Source organism: Conger conger, chromosome 5, assembly GCF_963514075.1.
Source record: "Conger conger chromosome 5, fConCon1.1, whole genome shotgun sequence".
In the NCBI taxonomy this organism is placed as follows: domain Eukaryota; kingdom Metazoa; phylum Chordata; class Actinopteri; order Anguilliformes; family Congridae; genus Conger; species Conger conger.
The window spans coordinates 67,378,753-67,392,380 of NC_083764.1; the positions used below are offsets into that span (position 1 = coordinate 67,378,753).

Genomic DNA, 13,628 nt, shown 5'->3' on the forward strand with positions numbered 1-13,628 from the left:
CTCTTTAGATGTGTGTGCCTCGAACACGTTTTATTTTCTATCATTTGAGATTTATGTAGTACAACAAAGACGTTTATATGGATTTGCAGATGAGGTGCAAAGCAATACATCGTACTCTTTCAGAGGAAAGGCATCTAGGACCAAAGCAAGCCCAGATTCTCTACCTCTGGGGGTGTGGTTTGAGGCCCCGCCCCGGCAGCAGCTGTGGTGGGGTGGGGATGGTAACCGTGGAAACGGGGCAGCCGGATTTTGTATCGGACATGTACATGTAAATTTTGTTTTGATAACGGCGAGTCATTATAGAGCCGTAAAAGTGAAAATTTTGTATTTTGGGGAAAAAATAAACGTATTATAACCGTGTTTAATTATTATTCTTCCATTTTGTAAATGCCCTCCCAACATGCTTTTTTTTTTTTTCTTTTTTTTTTTTTTCAGTAAACTTTTCATTTGTCCTCTTCTGCCCGTGTGAGGCGTGTACGTGCGCCAGCGCAATGTTCCCACTTACTGTTCCCTTAAAGCGCACGGTCCTGGCGCTGCCCCCATTTCAGGTTTCCCAAAAGGCCGCCTTCCAAGATGGTGGATGAAAATACAAGATTGTGGAGGTCCAGGAAGAATGGGGTGTGCAACAGCTTATACTCTGCTTGTGTTCTTGCTGCAATCCCGTGCTCCATCAGCAGGGGGCACTCGTGACCAGCAGAAGGAAGAGCTCCTGTTGGAAGTTTCTTGCCTGCTATCTCTCGCCGGTCATTTAGAAAAGCTTTAGAAGGAAACTGCAGGTAAGTGGCACGTGGGCGAGGAAAAGTGTTTCTGTTAGACAAGCCAATGAAATACATTTTTAGATCCAGTATTTATCGTTTTACCTGCGGGAACTCTACTGGTCCATGAAGTATTATTTGCAACTTCAATATCCTGTGATTAGAAAATGGTCTGTAGGACTACTGTAATCTGATAGTCGTAATGAGTTTAATTCATAATGATCACCGTCACTCACGGATGAATCCACCTAAATTACTCTGGCAGTGTTGGGCAGTTTACGTTCAACAAACAATACATTATGTAGCTGCTGCACGCTACTGAGCTAGCTGCTTTGCTAATCTGCCGCTCTGAAGTCTCGTTCTGAAATTCGCTGCCTTGGCGTCACAGAGGGAAGGAATGTACCTTGGGCGTAGGCTGTAGCAGGTTCCTGATGTCATTCGAACCTGATCGGAGTAACGAGGCTCCCGCCATGGACTCCAATATGCCCAACTTCCTAACATTCACAGATGCCCGTCCTGTATTTAAGATTTTACATGGCCCTCCACACCCCCCTTACAGCCTTAGTCAAGCAGAGATCACAGATCACAGATCTCTAGATCTGAGGGGGGTGTGTAGTTCCTATGAGGAGGACTGCTTTTGGACTGTCAGATTTTTCACTGAGGGCATCTAGTTAAAAGACCAAATATGCCATGCCCATGCTCTGTAATATCCAAACAGCTTGATACGTGAGCTCCGTTTTATAAATCTGTTTTCTAATACATTAATGTGTTTGCTTTATTTTTGTATTTGTGTTTTTAATGCACCTGCCCAGCGACCTCAGTTGGAAATGAACCATGTTTGCTAAACTGGCACATGAAATGTTTACTGAAATGTTTACCGATGTGCAAAAATAAACTGAATAAAGTAAAGTAAGGGAGGGTGTGTGCTTGTGCTTATCTGTGGAAAGATCCAATTCACGTTAACGAGAGAGAACTGACAGAACCTAAATAACAGGGCTGGTGTAAAACTGCTGGCAGATCAGCCGCTCAGTGGCACAATGCTGCCCCCTGCAGGACGTGTCTCTGATAATCAGGCGTGTCTAACAGGAAGCGCAAAGTCCTCAGACGAAGCTACTTACACTGAGAATCTCATGATATAATGTCACAGTATATCAATAAATTTAAAAAAAAAAAAGGAACTTCTGAAGATATTGCCAGGGGGAAGATAAGAGACTGAGAAGAACAAAGATTTGTGACTAATTTAAAGGCAGCCATTTCATCTGTGGTTTGTGTAGCAGCAGTAAGTAAAAGTGAAACTAAACTACAGATTTAGCAGAAGCCATTACTGAGCTCAGAACAGACGGAGACAGAATGGCCTCTGGATCTTCTCTCCTGGAAGAGGAGCTCTCCTGTCCTGTGTGCTCTGAAATCTTCAGGGATCCTGTTGTCCTGAGTTGCAGTCACAGCTTCTGTAAGGCCTGTCTGCAGCAGTACTGGGAACACAAGGGATCTCAGGAGTGCCCAGTTTGCAGGAGAAGATCTTCTAAGGATCGTCCACCCATTAATATGTCTCTGAGGAATATCTGTGCGGTGTTCTTAAAGGAGAGAAGTCAGAGAGCTAAAGCAGGTTCCGAAGTGCTCTGCAGTCTGCACAGTGAGAAACTCAAACTCTTCTGTTTGGATGATGAAATACCCGTCTGCTTTGTCTGTCAAACTTCAAAAAAGCATGAAAACCACAAATTTCGACCAGTTCAGGAGGCTGCAGAAGAGGATAAGGTACTTCTCGGATAAAATCATTGAAATTTTCAGTTGACATAATAATAGTATTACAGAGAGGTCACTGTGTGGAATAGCTTGGCAGCACATCTCTGGGGGCTTTCCAGACCAGGCTTGCTTGATGTTGTTTAGTTTTTAGGCAAACTTGGCAGTAGGTACACCTTAGTGGTGAAAAGGTGAGCATTGCTGGGCTGAATGGCCTGTTTGTGTCATTATGTTATGTTGTGTTACATTTTCTATGCTTTATAATTTATTTTTGTAAACTCACAGGGATTAAAAAATGTTTGGGATCCATGAAAAAGTTGGGTTTTGCCTCATCACATTATCCTAGTACATCACACATTCTAAGTGGTATTCTAAGCGAATAATTATCACTTAAATTTGATGCCTTTAGGAAGTAAACTCTTAATATTTAAGACAGAACTGTATAAAGTGACCTTGGACCTTGGAGACAGGAGGGAGGGGCAGGAGTGTGGAGACATTCTCAGAGCTGTGTTAGGGAGCAGTGATCGGCATGGGACAGGAGGGGTCAAAGTTCATGCTCAGATATATGTGTCTGACACAATGTGGCCTAAGAGGGCAGATCACTGTTAATATGTCACCAGAGACCAAATACATAGCACATTAAACTTTTACATATTTGCATTTTAAAACTTATGATTATTTATTTTTTACTCTAAATAAAGAATATTGCTTTAATTCCCTGCAGTCACACCTGTTTGCCTGCCATGTCTCCATTCTGGCTCCCATCTGTCTGAGCTGCCTGTGTAGACAATGAAGCTTACTGTCGGTTGTTGGACTCATTTCTTTCCAGGAGAAACTCAGGACTGCTGCACTGGCTCCACTGCAGAAGAAGCTAAAAGCCTTTAATGCAGTGAAACTAATCTGTGATCAAACAGCAGAGCACATCAAGGTACTGTACTGAGGCCTTTAAATCACAGTGTTGAAAATGCAGCACTGGATTGTGCTGAAATGATGCTGAATAATGTTTATTCCAGAGCCAGGCCCAGCACACAGAGAGACAGATAAAGATGGAGTTTGAGAAACTTCAGCAGTTCCTAAAAGATGAAGAGGCAGCCAGGATCACTGCACTGAGGGAGGAAGAGGAGCAGAAGAGTCAGATGATGAAGAAGAAGATTGAGAAGATGACAGAAGAGATATCATCCCTTTCAGAACAGATCAGAGCCATAGAACAGGAGCTGGGAGCTGAAGACATCTCATTCCTGCAGGTAAGACCTGTTCACTCTGTGTCTGTGGGACTCTATACACACTGCCGTTAATGCAAATTGTCAATGACAATTTGACAATGTGCTGTGTTCACAGAAAGCATGTTCTATAATGCACAGTCAGATATTACTCTTTTCTCACAATTTAAATGGAGTTGCTACAGTGATAATAATTCACTCTCTTCATTTCAGAACTACAAGGACACACAAATCAGGTAAGCAAATTCCATCCTCTCTCCTCAGGTTAAATATCAAAAGTAGTTTATTAGCCTGTAGTGTTCTATCAGTGTGGTACTGTGGACTGTGTTTGAAATGCCTCTCTCTCTGTTCCCGTGAGTGTGTGAGTGTTTCTCAGTGGGGCTGTGAGTGTGTGTTTCTCAGTGGGGCTGTGAGTGTGTGTCTCTCAGTGGGGCTGTGAGTGTGTGTCTCTCAGTGGGGCTGTGAGTGTGTGTCTCTCAGTGGGGCTGTGTGGCAGAATGCTGGGAGGGATGGAGCCATTTTCTTACAGAATGAAGATCTGATGTTGCTGCTGATAATCTTCTATGGTAATGAAGCCACGCCCACAGCACAAGTGACTCCTGAATATTATTGCAGAGCCCAGTGCACACTGGGGGATCCAGAGAAGGTCTCCGGAGCGCTGATTGATGTGGCCAAGCACCTGGGCAATCTGAAGTACAGAGTGTGGGAGAAGATGCTGGGGACTGTTCAATACAGTGAGTACTGGGGGCAGGGAGCTCCACTGTACAGGGGAATCTTCAGCATCTTTCCACAAGCTGATGAAGCCAGTCAGAGTCATATTGGTCCTGTCTGTGTAAGAGCCCTGGAGTGAAGAGACTAAGCACCAGTCCTTAATCTTACTGATGCTCATAATAAAATGCAGCTTTAAAGTACAGTAGGTAATTTCGGACTTCTAATGGTCAAGAGAAGAACAGCAGCAACAAACACCTTCAAACCACAACACTGTTTATCCCTCCCTTTTCTCTGTGAACTCGCTGACGTTGAAATGCCACTGGCTGTGGCAATTAGAACCAATTTTCAGCCAATGACCTCAAATTATTGTACATTTATGTAATGTTCTGGTACCGGGTGTCCGGGCATCAACTGTATATTTTGAAACTCGAATTTAAGGACTATAAACTCAGGCAGAGGGTGAGTCAACGTGTTAGTGAGCCTTTTTCAATGATAGGAAGGGATTTACAATGGTCTTGTAACCATGTTTTAACACAAAAATCTTACCTATTGTACCTTTAAGAATGATACTATATTTAAGGGGAAGTATTACAGTGGCTTTAGACCTGTGGCAAATTGGGTTCTTGCTCACCTCCCTGCCTGAGGCCCGTCTTGCCAACTCTAGGAAGAGTCCTGGTGGTGCCAAAGTTCTTACATTTCATAATTATTGAGGCCACTGTGCTTCTGGGAACACTCAAAGCTTCAGACACGGTTTCATATCCTTGCCCTGATCTATGCCACTCTTGAGTAAAAGGCACATGACAGCATGAGGAAAAAGATTCTCTAGTCTGATGAGACATAAATGTAACTCTTTGGGCCGAACTCCAAGCACTGTCTGGCAAACAGCAGGCACTGCTCATCACCTGGCTAATGCCATCCCTACGGTGAAGCATGGTGGTGGCAGCATCATACTGGGGGTGTTTCTCAGCGGCCGGGGTGTGAGTGTGTGTCCCTCAGTGTGGCTGTGAGTGTTTGTCTCTCAGTGGGGCTGTGAGTGTGTGTCTCTCAGTGGGGCTGTGAGTGTGTGTCTCTCAGTGGGGCTGTGAGTGTGTGTCTCTCAGTGGAGCTGTGAGTGTGTGTCCCTCAGTGTGGCTGTGAGTGTGTGTCCCTCAGTGTGGCTGTGAGTGTTTGTCTCTCAGTGGGGCTGTGAGTGTGTGTCTCTCAGTGGGGCTGTGAGTGTGTGTCCCTCAGTGGGGCTGTGAGTGTGTGTCTCTCAGTGGGGCTGTGAGTGTGTGTCTCTCAGTGGGGCTGTGAGTGTGTGTCTCTCAGTGGGGCTGTGAGTGTGTGTCTCTCAGTGGGGCTGTGAGTGTGTGTCTCTCAGTGGGGCTGTGAGTGTGTGTCTCTCAGTGGGGCTGTGAGTGTGTGTCTCTCAGTGGGGCTGTGAGTGTGTGTCTCTCAGTGGGGCTGTGAGTGTGTGTCTCTCAGTGGGGTCAGGCTGTGAGTGTGTGTCTCTCAGTGGGGCTGTGAGTGTGTGTCTCTCAGTGGGGCTGTGAGTGTGTGTCTCTCAGTGGGGCTGTGAGTGTGTGTCTCTCAGTGGGGCTGTGAGTGTGTGTGTCTCCCTCAGTGGGGCTGTGAGTGTGTGTCCCTCAGTGGGGCTGTGAGTGTGTGTCTCTCAGTGGGGTTGTGAGTGTGTGTTTCTCAGTGGGGCTGTGAGTGTGTGTCTCTCAGTGGGGCTGTGAGTGTGTGTCTCTCAGTGGGGCTGTGAGTGTGTGTCTCTCAGTGGGGCTGTGTGGCAGAATGCTGGGAGGGATGGAGCCATTTTCTTACAGAATGAAGATCTGATGTTGCTGCTGATAATCTTCTATGGTAATGAAGCCACGCCCACAGCACAAGTGACTCCTGAATATTATTGCAGAGCCCAGTGCACACTGGGGGATCCAGAGAAGGTCTCCGGAGCGCTGATTGATGTGGCCAAGCACCTGGGCAATCTGAAGTACAGAGTGTGGGAGAAGATGCTGGGGACTGTTCAATACAGTGAGTACTGGGGGCAGGGAGCTCCACTGTACAGGGGAATCTTCAGCATCTTTCCACAAGCTGATGAAGCCAGTCAGAGTCATATTGGTCCTGTCTGTGTAAGAGCCCTGGAGTGAAGAGACTAAGCACCAGTCCTTAATCTTACTGATGCTCATAATAAAATGCAGCTTTAAAGTACAGTAGGTAATTTCGGACTTCTAATGGTCAAGAGAAGAACAGCAGCAACAAACACCTTCAAACCACAACACTGTTTATCCCTCCCTTTTCTCTGTGAACTCGCTGACGTTGAAATGCCACTGGCTGTGGCAATTAGAACCAATTTTCAGCCAATGACCTCAAATTATTGTACATTTATGTAATGTTCTGGTACCGGGTGTCCGGGCATCAACTGTATATTTTGAAACTCGAATTTAAGGACTATAAACTCAGGCAGAGGGTGAGTCAACGTGTTAGTGAGCCTTTTTCAATGATAGGAAGGGATTTACAATGGTCTTGTAACCATGTTTTAACACAAAAATCTTACCTATTGTACCTTTAAGAATGATACTATATTTAAGGGGAAGTATTACAGTGGCTTTAGACCTGTGGCAAATTGGGTTCTTGCTCACCTCCCTGCCTGAGGCCCGTCTTGCCAACTCTAGGAAGAGTCCTGGTGGTGCCAAAGTTCTTACATTTCATAATTATTGAGGCCACTGTGCTTCTGGGAACACTCAAAGCTTCAGACACGGTTTCATATCCTTGCCCTGATCTATGCCACTCTTGAGTAAAAGGCACATGACAGCATGAGGAAAAAGATTCTCTAGTCTGATGAGACATAAATGTAACTCTTTGGGCCGAACTCCAAGCACTGTCTGGCAAACAGCAGGCACTGCTCATCACCTGGCTAATGCCATCCCTACGGTGAAGCATGGTGGTGGCAGCATCATACTGGGGGTGTTTCTCAGCGGCCGGGGTGTGAGTGTGTGTCCCTCAGTGTGGCTGTGAGTGTTTGTCTCTCAGTGGGGCTGTGAGTGTGTGTCTCTCAGTGGGGCTGTGAGTGTGTGTCTCTCAGTGGGGCTGTGAGTGTGTGTCTCTCAGTGGAGCTGTGAGTGTGTGTCCCTCAGTGTGGCTGTGAGTGTGTGTCCCTCAGTGTGGCTGTGAGTGTTTGTCTCTCAGTGGGGCTGTGAGTGTGTGTCTCTCAGTGGGGCTGTGAGTGTGTGTCCCTCAGTGGGGCTGTGAGTGTGTGTCTCTCAGTGGGGCTGTGAGTGTGTGTCTCTCAGTGGGGCTGTGAGTGTGTGTCTCTCAGTGGGGCTGTGAGTGTGTGTCTCTCAGTGGGGCTGTGAGTGTGTGTCTCTCAGTGGGGCTGTGAGTGTGTGTCTCTCAGTGGGGCTGTGAGTGTGTGTCTCTCAGTGGGGTCAGGCTGTGAGTGTGTGTCTCTCAGTGGGGCTGTGAGTGTGTGTCTCTCAGTGGGGCTGTGAGTGTGTGTCTCTCAGTGGGGCTGTGAGTGTGTGTCTCTCAGTGGGGCTGTGAGTGTGTGTGTCTCCCTCAGTGGGGCTGTGAGTGTGTGTCCCTCAGTGGGGCTGTGAGTGTGTGTCTCTCAGTGGGGTTGTGAGTGTGTGTCTCTCAGTGGAGCTGTGAGTGTGCGTCTCTCAGTGGGGCTAGGCTGTGAGTGTGTGTCTCTCAGTGGGGCTGTGAGTGTGTGTCCCTCCCTCAGTGGGGCTGTGAGTGTGTGTCCCTCAGTGGGGCTGTGAGTGTGTGTCTCTCAGTGGGGCTGTGAGTGTGTGTCCCTCAGTGGGGTTGTGAGTGTGTGTCTCTCAGTGGAGCTGTGAGTGTGTGTCTCTCAGTGGGGCTGTGAGTGTGTGTCTCTCAGTGGGGCTGTGAGTGTGTCTCTCTCAGTGGGGCTGTGAGTGTGTGTCTCTCAGTGGGGCTGTGAGTGTGTGTCTCTCAGTGGGGCTGTGAGTGTGTGTCTCTCAGTGGGGTCAGGCTGTGAGTGTGTGTCTCTCAGTGTGGCTGTGAGTGTTTGTCTCTCAGTGGGGCTGTGAGTGTGTGTCTCTCAGTGGGGCTGTGAGTGTGTGTCCCTCAGTGGGGCTGTGAGTGTGTGTCTCTCAGTGGGGCTGTGAGTGTGTGTCTCTCAGTGGGGCTGTGAGTGTGTGTCTCTCAGTGGGGCTGTGAGTGTGTGTCTCTCAGTGGGGCTGTGAGTGTGTGTCTCTCAGTGGGGCTGTGAGTGTGTGTCTCTCAGTGGGGCTGTGAGTGTGTGTCTCTCAGTGGGGTCAGGCTGTGAGTGTGTGTCTCTCAGTGGGGCTGTGAGTGTGTGTCTCTCAGTGGGGCTGTGAGTGTGTGTCTCTCAGTGGGGCTGTGAGTGTGTGTCTCTCAGTGGGGCTGTGAGTGTGTGTGTCTCCCTCAGTGGGGCTGTGAGTGTGTGTCCCTCAGTGGGGCTGTGAGTGTGTGTCTCTCAGTGGGGTTGTGAGTGTGTGTCTCTCAGTGGAGCTGTGAGTGTGCGTCTCTCAGTGGGGCTAGGCTGTGAGTGTGTGTCTCTCAGTGGGGCTGTGAGTGTGTGTCCCTCCCTCAGTGGGGCTGTGAGTGTGTGTCCCTCAGTGGGGCTGTGAGTGTGTGTCTCTCAGTGGGGCTGTGAGTGTGTGTCCCTCAGTGGGGTTGTGAGTGTGTGTCTCTCAGTGGAGCTGTGAGTGTGTGTCTCTCAGTGGGGCTGTGAGTGTGTGTCTCTCAGTGGGGCTGTGAGTGTGTCTCTCTCAGTGGGGCTGTGAGTGTGTGTCTCTCAGTGGGGCTGTGAGTGTGTGTCTCTCAGTGGGGCTGTGAGTGTGTGTCTCTCAGTGGGGTCAGGCTGTGAGTGTGTGTCTCTCAGTGGGGCTGTGAGTGTGTGTCTCTCAGTGGGGCTGTGAGTGTGTGTCTCTCAGTGGGGTTGTGAGTGTGTGTCTCTCAGTGGAGCTGTGAGTGTGTGTCTCTCAGTGGGGCTGTGAGTGTGTGTCTCTCAGTGGGGCTGTGAGTGTGTGTCTCTCAGTGGGGCTGTGAGTGTGTGTCTCTCAGTGGGGCTGTGAGTGTGTGTCTCTCAGTGGGGCTGTGAGTGTGTGTCTCTCAGTGGGGCTGTGAGTGTGTGTCTCTCAGTGGGGTAGATGACAAGTATAGGGGATTATCCAGGAAGGTCCGTTCTTGGCACAGGGAGGGCAGGAGTGGCAGGTGAGCTGAGCCAGGTGTGGCCATGGAGGTGACCGATCTGGAAGGTGCCTCAGGTCACTCAGGTCACTCAGGGAGAATGGGCCGGCGGACTTTCACCTGTCTGTGTACAGGTGGGGGAGTGGTTAGTGCGTTATTCTGTCCTCAGGAGACTGTTGACCTTTATTCATAGAACCTGGGTTACCTGCGTAACTCTTCATCATTGAATGTAGATTGATTAGCAAAACACTTTATCATTTAAAAGGGGTCTGAATACTTTCTGAAGCCACTGTATACAATGCGTGAAATATTATCTTTTCAGGTGCTCACATGTATCTGAGGCTATAATGTTGTTCTTGTGAAACCGAGTTTATATCATTAGGAGCCCTTTGTGTCTGACGGTTTCCCTTTGTGCAGATCAGTGCTGACGTCTCATTCTCTGTCCCTTCAGCTCCTGTGACTCTGGACCCAAACACAGCACATGCCGAACTCTCACTGTCTGAGGATCTGACCAGTGTGAGACGCAGTGGTGAGAGACAGCAGGTTCCTGATAATCCAGAGAGATTTAATAAGCAGTGTTGGGTGCTGGGCTCTGAGGGATTCAGCTCAGGGAGACACTGCTGGGATGTAGAAGTGGGGGGTGGGGACTGGGAGGTAGGTGTGGCTGACGAAAACTTTGGAAGGGAAAGGCTCCCAAAAATGTTTCGCCTTTTTTTTTGGAGGAGGAAATGCACTGCCCTGTCCTCAGAAGCAGCCCGCACTGTGCGGGGGAACCTCCAGAGGGTCAGAGTGCAGCTGGACTGGGACAGGGATGAGGTGTCATTCTCTGACCCCAGTGACAACACTCCTCTCCGCACTTTTAAACACTCCTGCACTAGGAGAGTGTTTCCAATCTTCCGTGCTGTGGAGACTATGCGGATCTGTCCACAGAAGGTGTCTGTAAGTGTAAAATAGCACTGGGGGATCGTGGGTAAACATCAGCTGAAGAATGATGACTGCATTTAGTCACCGCTGAGCAGGTTTAAATAGAACACTGTTGGCAAAAATATCATAATCAGAATATTCAACATTAATTGAAAAGTCACTACAAAGCAGTATATCACAGTCGGCAAATACACATGGGTACAATCTGATTTGATTGTGAACTGTGCTAATATTATAATAATATATTGCAACAAGTCTGCACCCTTGTTATGTGGGATTTCCAGTAGCGTGCACACGTTTTTTGTCAGTTGGCAAAGACAGGGGACCATGGATGGTAATGAAGTTCCATTTATTGTAGAATGGATTCTGCATCGTCAACTGTTCGACCGTTGTTTCGGTGGAAATACTCAAGATACAACTTGAGAGACAAAATAACCCGCGAATACATCATGCTAGCACCAGTTACTGGGTGAAACACACAGCCGCTTGCGGGCTGATGATTATCCTTCCTTTAGTAGAAATCTGTCTCAGAGTTTCACCAAAGTTTATCCGACATGGACTTCAACAACCGAGTACATGAACAACGCGCCTCGCTTTTCGCTGCTTAATGCAGTTCTCACTTAGGTTCGCTCCGGACTGCTTAAACTAGTTGTGTTTTTCACCCTAATTTTTACACACAAAATCAGGAATAATATTTACAATACAATGCAGATCCATAAACAACCTGGTTCATTACAAAGTGCATGCAAACCCTTGACAGCATATGCTATTGCGAACACTTAATGTTGCGTAATGTTATTGCAATGTAAAACACGTTTAATTCTGCAAAAAAGACTATTTTCAGGGTGAAGACGTTGAACTTGTGACAGTGTATTCGCAGCGCCCCCATGGGCATCTCGCCCTACACAGCAGAACGTACAGCGAACACACATCTGTCACAATATTAATGTTAAATAAATAGCATGTTTTAATTACATGAGCTAATCTATTTGAACAACCTGTAGTTCTATCACTATTTTTTAATTTTGTTTTCAATTTCAGTTGAGTTTTAGTTTGTTTTAAGGTGGGTAAAAAGGTTTCAATAACTTTTTGATTTTCTGATTTCTTTATGTACAATTATGTAAATTTATGTAAATTATTTTTTACAGTACTACTGTTGTTTGTAAGGTTATTCACAAGTGGCATCTAACATGACTGGGGCAGCCTGTAGCCTACTGGGTAAGGTGCATGACTGGGGCAGCCTGTAGCCTACTGGGTAAGGTGCATGGCTGGAATCTGGAAGGTTGGTGGTTCTAGCCCCAATGGAGCCACGATAAGCTGTTGGGCCTATCTATATATCTTTTTGATTTAGGCGCATGTCATAATGTGTGTAATTGTAAGCACTAATACTGCATATGAGGGGGGGTTCTGCCTGGGCACTGGGCACTGGGGGGGGGGGGGGGGGGGTAATGAGCTATGATTTGCTCGTGCTTGATGTAAACATTGATGTAACTGCTGATATAACCCAGAGGTGCTGCCCTGTACATCATCCTGTGTAACAGACTCCTCTTCTGCAGAATAAAGTATGCCAGTTTTCAGCCATTTTGATCATTTTTCAAACTCTGACAGCAGCACTGTACGATATCACAACTATCAGCACCATCAGCATTACCTTTCAGAAAAGCCCCCTATTCTCTCCTCATGACATTACATCTAGAGATAACCATGGCCTATTATTTGAAAACACTTTCCCAGTTTTTGTATTTGTATGTTTGAGCCCAACCGTGACTTCTGCGTTTCTTCAGAAACACATGCCCAGAGCCCCAGCTATGCACACTGTTATGGGGGTGTTTATATTGGTACTGTTATAGGGTGTTTATATTGGTACTGTTATGGGGTGTTTATATTGGTACTGTTATAGGGTGTTTATATTGGTACTGTTATGGGGGTGTTTATATTGGTACTGTTATAGGGTGTTTATATTGGTACTGTTATGGGGGTGTTTATATTGGTACTGTTATAGGGTGTTTATATTGGTACTGTTATAGGGTGTTTATATTGGTACTGTTATGGGGGTGTTTATATTGGTACTGTTATGGGGGAGTTTATATTGGTACTGTTATGGGGGTGTTTATATTGGTACTGTTATGGGGGTGTTTATATTGGTACTGTTATGGGGGTGTTTATATTGGCACTGTTATGGGGGTGTTTATATTGGTACTGTTATGGGGGTGTTTATATTGGTACTGTTATGGGGGTGTTTATATTGGTACTGTTATGGGGGTGTTTATATTGGCACTGTTATGGGGGTGTTTATATTGGTACTGTTATGGGGGTGTTTATATTGGTACTGTTATGGGGTGTTTATATTGGTACTGTTATGGGGGTGTTTATATTGGTACTGTTATAGGGTGTTTATATTGGTACTGTTATGGGGGTGTTTATATTGGTACTGTTATGGGGGTGTTTATATTGGTACTGTTATGGGGTGTTTATATTGGTACTGTTATGGGGGTGTTTATATTGGTACTGTTATGGGGTGTTTATATTGGTACTGTTATGGGGTGTTTATATTGGTACTGTTATGGGGTGTTTATATTGGTACTGTTATGGGGGTGTTTATATTGGTACTGTTATGGGGTGTTTATATTGGTACTGTTATGGGGTGTTTATATTGGTACTGTTATGGGGTGTTTATATTGGTACTGTTATGGGGCCGTTTATATTGCGAGGTGGACAGTCTGAAACTGGAGAAGGACACGTGTTGCCATGGGACCGGAGCAGGTCATGTGATGGGGTCGCGTGTGAGTAGCCCGGCTGGCTGTAGACGTGTGATGCAACACGTGATTTAGTGTGTTCTTTGCCTGGCGGGTGTAAATCTCTGGAGTCCGCTCCTGGATCACGTTACGGGAGGTCATACATGTTAATACCTATTAAGGATCTCTCCTGTGTGCAGTTTTTTACCCTCTTTGTTGATTTGGCAATATTGTGCAGCGTGCATGCAGGCCACTGTACCAGAGCAGGAAGGGGTGCCAGGAAGTGAGGGTGAGGTCACCACTCAGAACTACTGATCCGGGATTTTTTCCCGGTTTCTGTTCTTTTTAAAAGGAGACTAATGTCCTCAGAGATACCATAAACC

At 46.8% G+C, this 13,628-nt stretch overlaps 1 protein-coding gene across 1 annotated transcript in view; it reads left to right on the forward strand.

Annotated features, from left to right (window-relative positions):
• Positions 1 to 1,983: 1,983 nt before the first annotated feature.
• The window catches only part of LOC133129015 (zinc-binding protein A33-like), a 12,714-nt gene continuing 1,069 nt past the window's right edge, over positions 1,984 to 13,628 (forward strand). The window contains exons 1-7 of the mRNA XM_061242820.1: positions 1,984 to 2,510; positions 3,325 to 3,423; positions 3,509 to 3,739; positions 3,929 to 3,951; positions 4,331 to 4,424; positions 6,166 to 6,439; positions 10,038 to 10,275. Of these exons, the coding sequence (XP_061098804.1) occupies positions 2,106 to 2,510; positions 3,325 to 3,423; positions 3,509 to 3,739; positions 3,929 to 3,951; positions 4,331 to 4,424; positions 6,166 to 6,439; positions 10,038 to 10,275 (1,364 nt within the window). The 5' untranslated portion in view covers positions 1,984 to 2,105. The remainder of the gene's footprint in view (positions 2,511 to 3,324; positions 3,424 to 3,508; positions 3,740 to 3,928; positions 3,952 to 4,330; positions 4,425 to 6,165; positions 6,440 to 10,037; positions 10,276 to 13,628) is intronic.